The sequence below is a fragment of the Oryzias melastigma genome, linkage group LG10 (assembly GCF_002922805.2).
Source record: "Oryzias melastigma strain HK-1 linkage group LG10, ASM292280v2, whole genome shotgun sequence".
Classification (NCBI taxonomy): domain Eukaryota; kingdom Metazoa; phylum Chordata; class Actinopteri; order Beloniformes; family Adrianichthyidae; genus Oryzias; species Oryzias melastigma.
In genome coordinates, this window is record NC_050521.1 from 10,039,329 (window position 1) to 10,054,396 (window position 15,068).

At 42.0% G+C, this 15,068-nt stretch overlaps 2 protein-coding genes across 5 annotated transcripts in view; one reads left to right on the forward strand and one right to left on the reverse strand.

The window, feature by feature from the left end:
- The window catches only part of drp2 (dystrophin related protein 2), a 209,083-nt gene extending 206,384 nt beyond the window's left edge, over positions 1 to 2,699 (forward strand). For all 4 annotated transcript variants that reach the window (XM_024283360.2, XM_024283358.2, XM_024283359.2 and 1 more), the window contains one exon: positions 92 to 2,699. In XM_024283360.2, coding sequence (XP_024139128.1) covers positions 92 to 111 — 20 coding nt within the window. In that variant the 3' untranslated portion in view covers positions 112 to 2,699. The remainder of the gene's footprint in view (positions 1 to 91) is intronic.
- Positions 1,774 to 14,543, reverse strand: LOC112153281. Its single transcript, XM_036214052.1, has 8 exons — positions 14,448 to 14,543; positions 11,900 to 12,079; positions 11,407 to 11,688; positions 9,228 to 9,404; positions 8,632 to 8,773; positions 4,366 to 4,910; positions 3,970 to 4,111; positions 1,774 to 3,550 (listed from the first exon to the last, which is right to left on the reverse strand). Exons 1-8 carry the CDS (start codon positions 14,541 to 14,543, stop codon positions 2,880 to 2,882), a joined length of 2,235 nt encoding a protein of 744 aa, XP_036069945.1. The 3' UTR covers positions 1,774 to 2,879.
- Between the last annotated feature and the right edge of the window lie 525 nt (positions 14,544 to 15,068).

Sequence of the window (15,068 nt, forward strand, 5' to 3'; positions counted from 1 at the left end):
TATCATAATTACAGCCTTCTTAGTTGCAGCCAAGAACATTTTTCTTGGTGACTTTCTCCATTTTCTGTTTGCTTCTGTCTCCTAATTTCAGGCACCACGTCACACATTTAGGGCTGTGGGTGCTTCCAGCAGCAGAGAGATGACCTGAGAGGGGGCCAGACAGCAGAGGGGGGGGTCTCCACACGGCGAAGCAGGCCCTGTGACGGCTGCAGCGGCTGGGATGCTCAGTCACTCCTCCTGCAGACTGACGTGCACTGAAAAGCTTTCTCGAGTGGCTCACCGCTGATGTCCTTCAGCTTTCTTAACTTCAGTGGTGATGACGAGCCGAACGGAGCAAAAGTTAGCGCCTAAAAGACTGGGGATGAGCCAAAACACTGTGCTTACCAGTATCTGTGTAGTCATTCAGAGATGTGAAGCTTTATATCAGTCCACAGCACAAATGTAACCCTACAGAACATTTAGGAGAGTGCAAGAGTGAAGGGTATCTGCCTGTACCTTAGACGTTTCTTTTCCCATGAATGTGTCATCCTGGTTGTTGTATGTGAGAACCGAACCCCTCTCCGACTGATTTCATGTTGGCGTGTGGTGCAAGTTTTAGTTTCAAGCAATCCGCAGAAGAGTTTGTTTGCGAGAATGATATATAGGATCAGTTAAATCCACGACAGCCAAAGTGCCCGCTAACACAGCGCCTCTGTACGCGCACACTGTGCTCTGCTAATCTCCTAAACTGCTTGTCACTCCCATCGCTCTCACAAATGAGCTCTTCAGACCACACCACACACGCTGCCGCTGCTACACACAGCCACTATTTACTGTGCCCCCTTTCCCACGTCGCGCACAAAAGCACGAGCGATGCAAACAGCCCGCATGATTAATAACACGCTGTTCTGCATCGCACTTTCAGATTTATCAAGAGCCGTTTCATTTCTGCGGGGGTTATGGCAGGCTTTCACTTTTTCAGACATTTTACGGCGTTAACTGAAATTTCATTGACGAAACAAACGCAGATAAATATCAGCGCCGGGCCTCCACCCTGAGATCTTACTCTACTCCTGCTGTGCAGAGAAGGAGCTGCAGTGTGGGTCTGCCCCGCTCTCGGCACGGCCAATTCCAGAGCCCACAGGGGGTGCTGGAGGCACGCCGTCATCACGCAGCCCGACTGACATCATCCATAATAATCCCCTCATTCCCTCTGGAGGCGGAACAGCAGCAGCACTGGACTCTGCACGTACCCAATTTCCTTTGCTAATGAACACCTAATTTACAAAAAAACGTATGTTTGTGATGGATCTGGAGTCGGGTTATGCCTTAAAACCTCACTGAATCCAAACGTTTTTAATCATTCCTCAGATGTTTGTGAAAGTGACAGAACGAGTGTGGATCATTAATGTGGGCTGAAAGTATCGGAGAAGGACTCTGAGGGGTGTAAGACTAAAAGATGGGAAAGAAATGAGTGGAAGGTGATAAAAAAAAACAATGCATTTGGCCTGAGGGCTGGTGGGAAAGATCCTCTTTGATGGAGTGACTGGAGTTCAGCGGGTCTGATTCTGCGCATTTTCTTTGCAATCACGCCAAGTCATTGTCAGCTAAAGATGCACCTTCACTCCGAGAGGTGCATTCTGAACAAAGGAGGCTCTCCAAAATCAAATACGCCACTCTGAAGGCCATGTACTGCATTCATTCTGGAATCCAGGCATGCAACGTTCACGTCTGACGCCATCCTGAGAGTTTTCATTCGGTTGCTAAGAAACTGTCCCCAAGGACGCAGGTTTTTTTTTTTTTTTTCCAACTATAGGTGATGCCATTTTTCTTTTCTCTAACACTAATAGCCTTAAGGGGAGCAAATGAAACCCCTTGTTTTCCTCCGTTTTCTCCACTTCTGGCTGCTGAAGATCTTCATTTTTTGGTGGAACCTTTCTATGCATCCAGAGTTTGTGTGTCACTCATTAGATGGAGCTCAATGTGGGAGAAAAAAAAAAGCCATGACAAGCAGTGTTTATTCATCCTCATTTATCTACGGGTATTTACACATCTCATTACACAATAATGATTACCCATCACAGCTCTTAGAAGTGGGAGCACAAATGATGTAGGCGAGGAGGCATTTCCCCCTCGTGTCAGCAGCTGTCAGACTGACTCTCAGACAGCTGACATAAATACATTAATGATAGAATTATCATTTACAGTTGGTCCCCGCGCTGACGCTCATTTAGTCTCATTCCCTTCATAATCGGAGGTCAGATCCATTCCTTTCATAGGCTGACTGTATTAAAGCCCTCTCCCGCTCAGCCTGACAGTCCCTGCTCCCTGTGGCATGACAGGAGATTGGAGATAAAGTTCTCCGCAGAGGCAGAAGTCACCTCAAAGAGCTGCTCTGCCAGACTTCAGACCTCTGTTATCGTGCCAACAAACCCGCCTTCGCGCCGCGCTCCATCCTCCTTGGCGTTCACCAGAATGTAACAAGGTCACGTTTGCCACATAAACAACCGTTTCAGTTACAGTTTCATCTTGTTAAACTTATCATCCCTCAGTGTTCTCATAAACATTTATTTTTTTGTCGTCCAGAACTCTGACTGTCTTTTTCTGGGATTTTTAATCGGAGGTTTTCTGAGGAAAGGCTTTTTACTGTAATAATAACAAGTGGGTTACGGCTGCTTTCTACTCTTTGTGTACAGAAATAAAACTTTGTATTTGCCAAACCCTGTTGTCGTCTTTGCTTCATGTGTGAGAGCATGATTCCTTTGAGATTAAACATTGAAACTGAAGACAGAGAGGTCGACTTTGTGCTGGTACGTATTTTCTTTTAGTGTAAATATCTGGACCTGTCGGGGTACAATCCCCAATTTCATTTGACTCTGCTTTCGACAACATCTGGGAGCTTATTGCTTGGATTTGCCTCCTCTTCCCATCTTACCACCGGAGCGTTTGCCCCTCGGGTTTGTCCCGCCTGCGCTCGGTGTGCCGGCTGACTGACATTTGACCTTCTTCTTGCCTTTATCTCTCACTGATCTCTTGCTCACTGCGTTATCTTTGGCTGGGCTGGCGGCAGCAGAGTCGCTATCTTTGTCTCTGGAGTGATTATCTGCTCCACTCGGCCCAACTTGAGGATCCTTGACCATCTCTATGTTTTCTTTATCTAAGCCCTCCTCACCCGCCCTCTCATTCTGCTCCTCTTTCCCACCTGCTGCTGCTGCATCGTTGTCACGACGGCAGTTTCCTTCTGAGTTTTCCTCCTCTTGAACATTCCTACCCTCTGCCGCTTCATTATCCTCCTTTTTTCCCTCTGTGACTTTGGAGGCACAGTTTGCATGTTTCTGTCTGGCAGCACCTCCATCGTGCCCCCACTTTTCCCTGGTTGTGTCCCAGTAAGTCTTGTTCTGGCGGGCGTGCATGGCCCGGACACTTTCCGCCATCTTTTTTAGCTCCTGACGGACAAACGGCTTGAAGTTGGGGTCCAGCTTTTCCGCCAGAGCGAAGTCTTTGTGGGCTTCGTCCTCATTGCACAGGGCGGCGTGTGCCCGCGCCCTCTGATACACCGCCTTAAAGTTATCTGTGAGGAGGAGGACAAGCGGAAATCACTGAGATTTGTTAAATAAATAACAAAAATCCAACTTTAAACTAAAGCCTGGAGGAAGTGAGATGAAAATCAAGGGGGAGGCAGACATTCTACAGCTTTAAAATGGGCCTTTCGTTTCAGCCTTAAATATAAATAATTCATGAAAACAGACAAAAAGGGTTCATTATTGACTGTGATGTCTATGGTGGTTGCTGTGGGAACAGAATTATAATCTGTAATCTTCTACCAGGTAAAACGAGAGACAAAATAGCTTGAAGGTTGCTGCGGTCAGATGCAACCTCAAAGGAAATGATGCTTCCATCATTTATGGAAACGGCTCCACAAAAGATGCTGTTTATAGAAAAAATTTGAGTTTCAAAAATAAATGATTTGTTTAGAGCTGCAGATCCTACCTTTATGCTTCTCCAGGAGCTGGCTGTTCAGCTCCACCACTCGCTGGTATTGCTTCAGCTCCAACTTGCACTGGCTGAGGTTGAGAACGACTGGAAGCGACACCTTCTCCAGTGACTGCCAGAGGTCGCCCTGCTCGTCCACCTGTCCCCAGACGACAATGCCGAAAGTGAAAGCGGGAAGGGGGTTCATTAGTGAGGTGCAGCGGAGTAAAATAAGGAGACACATGTGCTGTGACAGTGAAATCTCTGCTATTTTTATCACTTTCTCTCCCTCAAAAGCTTGCATTCCAAACTGCAGCTCTTCATAAAGCCTAGATTTGAATACAGTTTATCCTGGCTGATTTGTGAAAAACATTTCTTTGGTGTGGGGCTCGTTCTGGGTGTTTACAGCCGTACCCTGTCTTTCAGCTCATCCACGTACTCCAAAGCTTCCTCGAACTTGAAAGACGCTTCTCGAAAGCGCCTTTCTTTAATGAGGAGGTTTCCTTGGTTCTGCAGAGACGTGATCAGCTGTAACATCTGCTGCCAGTCCTTCCCCTCACTTTCATCGCAGCTGCTCAGACTGACGGCAGAGCAGCTTGCTTCCTCCTTTCCTCCCTCGTAAGGTGCGACCTTATTTTCTTTGTCTTCCTCTGTTTGAGCTGCGTCTTGTGGTGTGTCCTCGGTGGATGCTGTCACACTTTCAGGGTCTTCTGGTTGCCTCTTTTCCACCTCCTCCTCCTCACTTTTCCCCTCCATTTTCTCCAGCTTGTTCCAGTAGCGCTCCTTCTCCTCCCAGTACTTCTCCTTCATGCGCTCGGACAGAGCCCTCAGTTCTCGCTGGACGAGCGAGGACAGAGTGATGTCCAGTTGAGCGACCATCTTGAAGTCTCTCTGAGCTTCTTTTTCGTTCCACACAGCAGCGTGAGCTTTGGCTCGCTTGTAATATCCCTTAACACATTCTAGAGGAAACAAACAGAGGCAAAACAGAGAAAAAATCTATTACTTCCAGCCATGTTTGTCAAACCTTTGACAGGATGGACACAGAACAGACACAAAAAAGGAGGATCTTATGTAGGAGTCTTTAACCCTTTAACACCAGAGCTCCAGTGTTTCTGTTCTTTGATTTACTCTGTTTTTCTCTTTATTAATTTTTCAATAACCTTATTAATTTGCAAGTTCATGGACCTCACTGTGCAGTTATGGGCATGAAGATCAAGTTAATCAAAGTGGAATTTTACCTTTCTGGAAATATGTTGAAAACTACAATAAAAATTATTAAACAATGACAAAAAATAGGTCAATTTAACTCAAATTTACAAACAGGTGAATATAAACCTGGTTTTTCAGCCCATTAAAACACTCAGGACGTTTTGTAAGAATTCATATTTATGTTAAAGACCCGCTCTGATGAAGTTTGTGTTTTTTGGTGTTCTAGTAACATTTTTTTCTCAGGACGGGGGACATATATAAAGAAAATTAAGCTACATTTCTGAGTATTTACTTTAATCAATCAGCAGCAGCAGTTGACAAAAAGCTTGTAGCTGTGGCGTGGACGCTACGGTCGGTGGGTCACAGCCCCCTGCTGATACTTGTAGACAAGTAGATCTGTGTACGTCTTCGTTTTCCTTGGCTTTTTTATGTGTTAAGATTTTCTTTTGTGTAATTCATTAATATTGCCTCATTATAATCCAAATATGGTTTACATGTATAACAAAACAGGGGGAAACAAAGTATTTACTGCGTAAATCCAAATGTGTAGTGGTATATATAGATACCCAACATATCCAATTTTCAGCATTAGTAACATTTATTGTAAAAAAAAAAAAAATCCATAAACAACATCCCGCAGCAAGGAGGTGCTGTCTCAAAAAACGAGAAAGTGAAATCGTCCTGAGTGCTATTCATCCTCCAGCCTGTAGAGGCGCTGTCTCAAAAAGTTTCAGTCCTGAGAATGCGGTTGGTCCTCCGAGCCTGCAGATTCATTTTACTGCCTATATTGCTGACTATTTTTGCTAGCGAGAGCAAGTGTAAACAAAGGGATGATGGGAATAGGGGTCTGGCTTACTCCGGGCCAACAATTCCGCTCACAACTCAGGAGAATTTCAAATGAGTTCCTGCTGCTCTACAGAAACTGTCCTAGAAAATGGCACAAGTATTTATTTATTTATTTTTTGGCTTAATACAGCATAAGCATAATTAAAAGGCCACTAGGAAGACTTTTACAATAGATCAAAAGATGATCAAAGAGGGACATTAAAGCACGTGTCACTTTAGTTCAAACTTAATCTCCGGCTACGTGAAAACTGTATTTCATAACAAAAAGAATTTGGTCGTAGAATTAAAAAAAACTGACATAGACATTGAATCAATTCATGCTGCATCCTGTTTAAGCTCCAACTCTTTAGCTCTTATCAGAAGTGCTCAAATCCACTTGCAATTCAAGCAAAATGCAAATTAGAGTACGTTTAAAATGTACGTAAAATGTACGTTTAATTTAGTCCTAAAAGGATCAAATGCATTTCTGCGTTTCCTTCTTGGTGTAAGTTCTTATCTTTGGATGACTTAGACGACATGCCTTATATATCTCAAACATGAAAGTTGTTGGAATCCTCTCATATAGCTGAAAGTAATTAAAGCTCCAAAACTGCACACATCAGAACACACTGTTCTAGCAGAAGCCGCACACCCACTGGAGGTTCTTTGGAGTTTAATTCCTCTTTATGCTAAATTTTCCTTCGGCCAGCAGCTAAACAGATCTCAGTGCTGCCTCCGGCAAAACCAGACGCACTGCAGCCATTTCTAAAGAACAGCTGTGCAGAAGGGATGAAACGGCAGCAGAGCGACTGAGTTAAACCACTGCAGACAGCATGACACTGACGGAAGGAGGAACAACAGAGCAGAGAAGATGAAACTCCTAAAAAAATGAAAAAAATCAAATAAAAGCCGGAGCCGGAAGAAGACTGGGAGTGGAAAGTCACAGTCTGAAGGGAGGAGAACGCGTGACAGTGTTTGTGCAGGAGGCTTTAAACACTATGAAGAAGACTGTCAAAACATGCTCAGTCACTTTAGGCCACTTTTCCCTTAATCTCCCAGAAATGTCCTCTTTTTTCCTGTTTAATCGTCCTAATTTAGAAAATTTGACCTAAAAAAAGTTAAAAACCAACATTTGTTTGCAGCCTAAGAATCTTTCCCAGCTAATAAACAATCTGACAAAAGAAAAGCGGACTGAGAGTACGAGCTGAGAACCAGAGTGCAGAAAGAGCGCTTCAGTGGATTCTGTCACACGATGCGGCCCATAATTCATGAGGCTCTGAAGTGGAGGCTGTGCCAGCATGTGGGCTCATTTAGGATTATATGAGTAGCCATGGGTATAGCAGGAAGATTCCCAGAGCTGCTCCAGCTGAAGAGCCCTCTGTAATGTCAAGCCTGTGTCCTCCTACACAACTCTCACACAAGACAACTGCAGCTGCTGCACAGCAGAGGCTGATGGAGAGCACACTCGGATCTGCAGAGTGACAGGAGGGTCCACCCTTACAGGTTGGCTTAACGACTGATGCTATCTAAACCCAACTAATGACTTCGGAGTTGTAAAGTATAACAATTTTGCACAAATAATCAAAAAAATAACTTTACTGTCTTTTTGTGGCTGATGAAAAAAATGGTTATAGAAGTGAAATGCTGACTCAAGAGGCTTTTTAAAAAAATGTTTTCATGATTCTGTCTTCATCAGATTCGTGCTGAGAGCTCCTCTATTTATGTGTTTCTATCATTTACTGTCTTTAGTCTATTGATCCCTGCTTACATTGTCACTGAAGTGCACCGATGGATCACCTTTGGGATGTGATGGAGATTGACATCATAGATGTGCAGCTGACAAATCTGCTGCCACTGTGTGACGCTGTCATGTCAATATGGACCAAACTCTCTGGGTAATGTTCCCACGACCTTGTTCTCTGAAGGATTAAGGCTGTTCTTCTTTTTGAACCATGATTTTAAGGAACAGAATAGGAAAGTTTCTTGCTCTGAATGAGATGTTGATCCATCAAAACCTCAGCTGTTGTTGTCGCACTTCCTCATGTTTTTCATTCTCACACTTTGACAGCAGCTGATGTGTCTCAAGTCTGATTATTGTATATATACATATATATCTTAATTAACTGTTTTTTTTCCCAGCAATGTAGTCATTTTAGTCATCCTGGATCATTTATTTTCATATATACTATAAAGAAATTAAACATAAAAAGCATGTTTTAATTCTCCACTGAAATAAAAAACTGTTTTTAAAAGAACACCTTTTTATTTTTTAAGAAAATTGTTTTAAACTACTGGTCAAAGTAGTTGCAGGTACCAAAATTCATCTTGAAACCAAAATTTCTCGAATTTTTTTAGATTTTTGATGCTTTAAAACGCATACATAATTTTTAAAAACTCATTGAAAACTCAGTTTTATGTTTATGACTTCCTTGACAGAAGAGTAGCAGCCTTGACCTAAATAAAAAATTGGAAATGTTTTGCAGCGAGAAGAATCTCGCTCTAAACTTTCTGAATGACTGAGATTAGAGCTGGCAGCTGCGATGCAGCAGCTCCTTCAGAACTGTGAGGGAGGCAGCTTTGTGAAATGTGTCAAACCTTTCAAATTGAAGAGAACGGAGCTTACTGATGGCTGTTGTTAGCATTTACCTTTGTGTTTCTCCAGCAGCTCGGTGGTGTGCTCGATCACCTCATAGTACTCCTCCAGCTCCAGCATGCACTGGCAGTAGTTGAGCTCCAGGGGGACGATCATTCGACCCAGGTTGATGTAGTCAGCATCACCAGGCATCTCCTTCATGATGGAAGCAAAGATGGGTTCACGATGATGGAGCAAGAGAGATTTTTGTGAATTCGGTGGATTTAAGTGTTTTCCTGTTAGGATTTGAGAACTGGAAGTTTCCAAAAACAACCTGATCTCTGGTTCACAAAGCTTTAAACAAATGCCAACTCTCTGTAAGCCTCCAGCATCAAACCACAGCCAAAAGATAATCGTGCTCAAATTTATTCCGAAAGATTTTATGCCTCATTTCAATACACTTCCATTTTTACACCCCTCCCTCCCACTTCTCTGCCTTTGCAAGCCTCCTCCCCACCCCCTATACGCAGGGACACAGTGAAGCAGAGCAAAACAGGGATTTCCCCCTGGAAAAGCACGAGTTGCATGTCCCAAAAATGTACAAATCTGAGAAGAAAGAGTGCAAGCAGCCCTTTAGCTTCCCACCTTCCTTTCATCCTCCTTCACTCACCCTGGACTGCACCACTTTCAGCAGCAGGACGGCCTCTTTGTACTTGCTGGCAGCCTCTCTGTACTGCTTCTGCTTGACCAGAGCGTTGCCCTGCATGTGGAGGATCGGCACCGTCTGCAGCTTCTCGTCTTTTTCCATCATCCACGACTCTCTGTGGTACGACATGGGGTCTCCAACCTGCAGGCGGCAGGGGAGAGGAAAACACGGCTTAATAAAAACAACAAAAACAATTATATTAGCAAAGGAAGATTGGAAATGTTCCTGATTCTTAGCAAGATTAGATTACAGATTACTCCAATTTTGCATCAGCTTACAATATACTCACTGAAGTCATTAATATTAGAGATTGTTATTTTTGGTGCAGCTTTGACCCTGCTCAAATTTTCTGTTACATTTATTGCAGTTAAAAAGGTTAAACATGCAATAAAAAGGGGGAAAATTAGTGTTTCGGCGAAGCATTACTTTCCCTGCATAAAATATGATGCTGCTCAATAAGTTTAATGTTCAACGGGATTTTCCTCAGCAGCAGGTTTTGCTGGAAACACCCGTGTGTTTTATAGATTGAGCTTCAAAACATTTCCCCTCCTGTTAAAGATCTAAAGCCTTCTACTACTGCAAAGCTGTCAACTCACCTACATGAAAAATACAAGATTTCATTCTCCGACGCTGAGTAGGACCCCCACTGAGTCCCAAGCTTGTTCTGGATAATTCATTATATCAAGGCTGAATGTTTTAAACATAAACTGAGCTCAGTTTTGTCAGTCCTGACAGGGTTTTGCATTAAATAGTCTGTCACAGTTGTAGAATTGGACCTAGTGTTTTCTTTTTGTTGTGATAGAAGCTTTTCCTTCACAATACTTTTAAAAATATATATTTATTTTAGTCATTTCTTTGACACATATATAATATAAGTGTCTTTTTTGTTTTAACGACGGAAGTTGTGTTCTCCAAAACGGAAGATGTATTTTTTATTTCATTTTTATTTATTGTTATTTAAAGTGACTCTAGACCATGTCCATAGACAATGTAAAATAAAACTCAATAAGCTATAAAAGAGACTTGGCTCCGGGATCTAAAAAAAATCATGTCAAATTGAGCTGAAAAAATCCAGAAAACAGCTATATTCCTTGATATATTGAGGGAATACAATCTAAATACAAATATGTTGTTCAATAATAATAAAAAAGTTGCTAAGCACAGAACTTGTGCTTAAAACGTCACGTGACATCTGGCACAAAGTACGAGGTAATACCCACTTTCTGAATCTTTTTCGCAATTTAGAAAATATTACAAAACTTTCTCTCTAACTTTGGTTCTTTCTCTTGATAAATCAGATTTAACAACACTTTTATTAAGATGTTCATTTAGTCAGCAATTTATGTTAAGGTTGATTATTATGCGTTAGCATCAAGCTAGCAGACTTTAGCATCATGCGTCAGACCGATCTCTTCTTTTATGGATCAATTATTTATCTGTTAAGCTTAGATTGATTGAGATGGATTAAATCAATCCAGCCCTAAGAAAAATGAAAAGGAGCAGAATCCATGACTGCAGCCTTGAGAGGTTTAAAAAACAAAACTCAGTCAAGAGTTCGGGGCGGATTTAGAAGAAGTATTCTGCTACAAACTGACCAACACTTTGCTTTCATGTATTTGGACAAGACAACTTTCAGATCAAAAATGTATTTTGGGGGAGGAATCAATGTGTCAGAGTTCAGAGGAGAAGTAAAGGAACACATTGCCAAAGTGTCCTGAGTATAATGAACTCAGTTGGTGGCTGGTTGGTCAGCCATGATGTCCGCTCGTGTTGCTCCACTGTTTTTGGAGAACTTTGTGCTTCACTTGCTGACCTGCTTTATGGAGCTGATGGTGTCATTATCAAAGCAGGACTCAACACCAGCCCCCACAAGGGGCGTCCTGCAAACATGCCTGTCTTAGCGTTGGATAATGTGACGAGGGAACTTGGTGACATCAAACCAACAGCACAAAGGAGATGAAGCTCACTATTAAATTACGTTTACACTGGACATGAGTCGTTTTCTCTTGTAAAAATTCATAACATTGTAATTAGATGACTGATATTTTTTCAGCTGTTAGTAATACAGCGATTTCTGGGATGCCTACCCTTTGCTGTGTCAAATGTTGTGTTTTACATTCAGTGTCGGGACACCTCTACGTACCTGCAGAAGCTCCATGATGAAAATCAGCGGCTGAGGATTTCTCATGATTTCGTCGAGTTCTGGGAACCCAGTGGAGTGATAGTGGAACAGGTTCCCCATGCCGCACATGTGCTTCTGGCCCTCCAGGGGGTCTTTTCCTTGAGCAATCAGCCTCATCCCCTTGGACACAATGGGATACAAACCTGTGTGCTGCAGAATTGAACATGAGCAGAGAACACGGAGCCCGGAATGAAACACCCACTGGTAGCATTCCCTGGGGCTGCAAGTCTGTGCCAGTCGGCTCTACAAGGACAATACATCAAGCAGCCCAATTTCACTTGCAGATGGTGCTTTCCTTCAAAGGGAAAACAAGACATGTGGAAATAAGATTGTACTGTTGGTGTATAAACATGTTGGAGGCTGCAGATGACTGTCTCATTGTGATGAATTAAAGCTCCCCCTCTGTATCACAAAGATTTATCAGGACGTGAACGTGCACGCACTCCCAACTCACAATAGCGTCGCACCAGAACTCTGCCACTTCTCCCACCCTCATGGAGGTCAGCAGGGTCTCCCACACTTCCATCTTGAACATCTTTCCTACAAAAATCTCAGGTGGTCTGTCGGCCAGCCGGCTGTCATCAATGACGGTGCGTTCAAAGTTGTCTAGAAGCGTCTGGAAATGGAAGACCAGCTGGGTGTGAAGAGAAAGATGAAGAGGATTTAGTGTGGAAATATTATCATGTCAAGAAGCTATCAGCATTAACCACACATTCCATAAGAGTGCAATAGAATAGTTTTGAACGTCCATCTTATTTTAAAATCAATGAAAAAGCTCCATCAGTGATCAGAAGTCAAATCAATTCTTTATTTTTGTTTGATTGACACATGATGAAACTGAATCATCTGCAGTGAATCTGGGCCAGTTCTCTTCGTCTCTTCTCCTCCTTCACATTCTCATCCTGTCAAAATAATTCCGCTCTGAATGTCCAAACCTTTTTGGCTCATTTGTCCAATCTTCCTTCCTTCTTTAATGGTCATAATTCTATCACTCTGCCCTGGACAGTCTTTGGCATCCCTTCTTCATCTAGCTTCATGTCACCGTCACATGTGTCAGACCCACAGCATGGGGCCAAATAAATCCCACTCTCAGGGGCTGAGGAAACACTGAATGCTGCTTTAAAGCAGAATCTCTCACAATCTAAATGAATCTCTGGTCATCTGGTCCTATTAACAGATTTAGAAAAAGTTTAAAAAAAGCTGCTTCACAAAAAAAATGAAGAACCAACACAGTAGATTAGCAGAAAGTCTGGTGTTGTGCTGCAGAGCTGGGGGTAAAGCGGTTTGAGTGAGCAACAGCAGTCTGACTCCAAGCACGCATCCAAGTGTGCAAAATTTAGCCCACAAGAGAAACAAACAAATTGTCCAACAATTAAAAGGCAGAGCGCACTCAGCAGGACATGCTGACAAAAGCTTCAGCCAGAAATGATGCCGCAGTGAGAGCAAGCTCTGGATGGTGAAGTTTATCTGGAAGCAGGCTCTGATCTGGTTTATTTGTTTGTTAATGATCTATGCTAATGCATTCATTATGTCTCAGTGTGAGCTTACATTAAAGTGTAACCTGACAAACAAACACAAAGGAAATTGTTTATTAATCCAGAAGGATTCATACAATACTCATTGCATTCTTTGTACAATCAAAATCTAATTTACTTTTTATTTCTGTGGCAGAAGCTCCTATAAACTTGAGGCAGTTAGCTTTGTGTTCCTTTCATTCCAAACCAGATGGATGCTTCTGGCGGCTGTGCTGCCTGCTCCATTTGTTGTCCTGAGAAACTTCAGGCTGAGCGTGTTGTGTTTGTGGTCATTGTGTTGCCTCAGGAGGAATCTCGGACCATCCGCACAACGAGAACGGATGCTGTTTGCTTCTTCTGTCAGCCAAACTATCATACTTCCTCCTCTGTGTTTGACAATTGATGCCACTCGCCCATTTGCTGCTCCCTGAAAACAACCTATTGGTTTGTCCAGCCAATGTCAACCTCCCATATTGTGTCGTGGGAGCAGGAATCCCAGAACTCCTTTTTCTGGGCCATGTTTTTTCTGCCATATTTATTTATTTATTTTTTTTACTTTGCACTACATTACTTACTGTTTGCAGCTATTTATAAGAGCTGAAGGCAAAATTATTTAAAAAAATGAATTGGAGTGTGCAAAACTCATAATATGGGATTTCAAAAGGAAGAAAATTGTTTCTAAAATACCAAGATAGATCAGATTTAGTGTATATTTTTCTTAGAAAAATGCTAATATTCATATAATTTTTATTAATATTACAAAACCAAAAAAAAGTAGAGATTAATGTTTTACAACATGCTATAATTACACATATCCATTCTACCAGATGAGGCTAAACTGCAGTCTTGATTAATAAACATGACGTTAAAATGTTTGCTTGATCAAACTATCGTAAAAATCTCAATACCATACAAGATTTAAACACCTTTTTTGTTGCTAAAATGAAACTTTTTTTGGAAGTCATGTATCAATTTTTATTTTCCTCTGATTAATTGCCAGAAGGTTCTCAGAATGTAGTTTAGCAACATTTTTGGAGGTTAATTAAACCTTATTTTTCCCCATTAGAAACCTTTTAATCCATTCCAACACCTGAACATGTTTAGAAGCTCTTAAGTTTTCTGTTTTGCAACACGTCTTTCCTGTTTGAATTATTAAGAAGTGGCTGAAAAGCAAACACTAAAGAGAGGACTGAAAAACATTTTAAAAAACGTCTTCATATCCTTCAGGAAGTCAACAACCATCTTTTGTAGATTTGTAGACGAATATCCAAACAGAAAGAGCCAAAAATTGACTGAGCAAATGTTTGTTGTTTGCATGTTAGTCAGATATGGATTAAATATTCCTCTTTATGAATAATTCACCAGAATATAATTGAGTTACACAACAGATCTCTAAAAATACACAGGAGAATCAGTTCTCTCCAGTAATGATGACTGAACACAGTCTCTTTATTAAGGTCATCATGTGAGATGAGAGATTAGAGATACCTTTGCTCCAGGTGGAAAATGAGGCATGGGTCCTTGGCCTCCAGCCAGGATTTTCTTCTTGACTCCTGGATAGTTGAGAAGGTACGTTTGCTCCATTGGGACTTGAAAACGAACGCTGAACCGAAAAGTTTGACAGTTTTCAGATTTCCTTTCTCCCCCTTTGCGGGTTTTTCTCTGCCTTTCTAATTAGCCTTGTGGAGACGGTCTTGGCCGATTTTCTGCTCTCTGACAGATGGCAGGATTAACAGGGGCTTGGAGATGGCTACTTTAATCTGTCGAGCTAATCCCTCGCCTAACCCAATGATTGTTGGGACAATGCATGCAGGAAGCAGCAAGAGAGCTGGAATCATATGGATGAGAGGCCGTGGACAACCGGAGGTCCTGCTGGAAGCAGATGATCTGAAGATGTGTCTGTGAGGGAATGTCACTTTGAGTTTGTAGTTGATCTCTACCTAAAAACTTTTTCTCCACTCTTTGACATAACCTTTTATTTTGTTAGTAATTTTTTTTTACATGTTTGAAAATCTGAAATTCATACAAAAAACAATATGGGTAACACTATTGAAATGCTTCGATTAAATTGTACTCTTAACCTATTTAACCCTTAAACTACACACACAA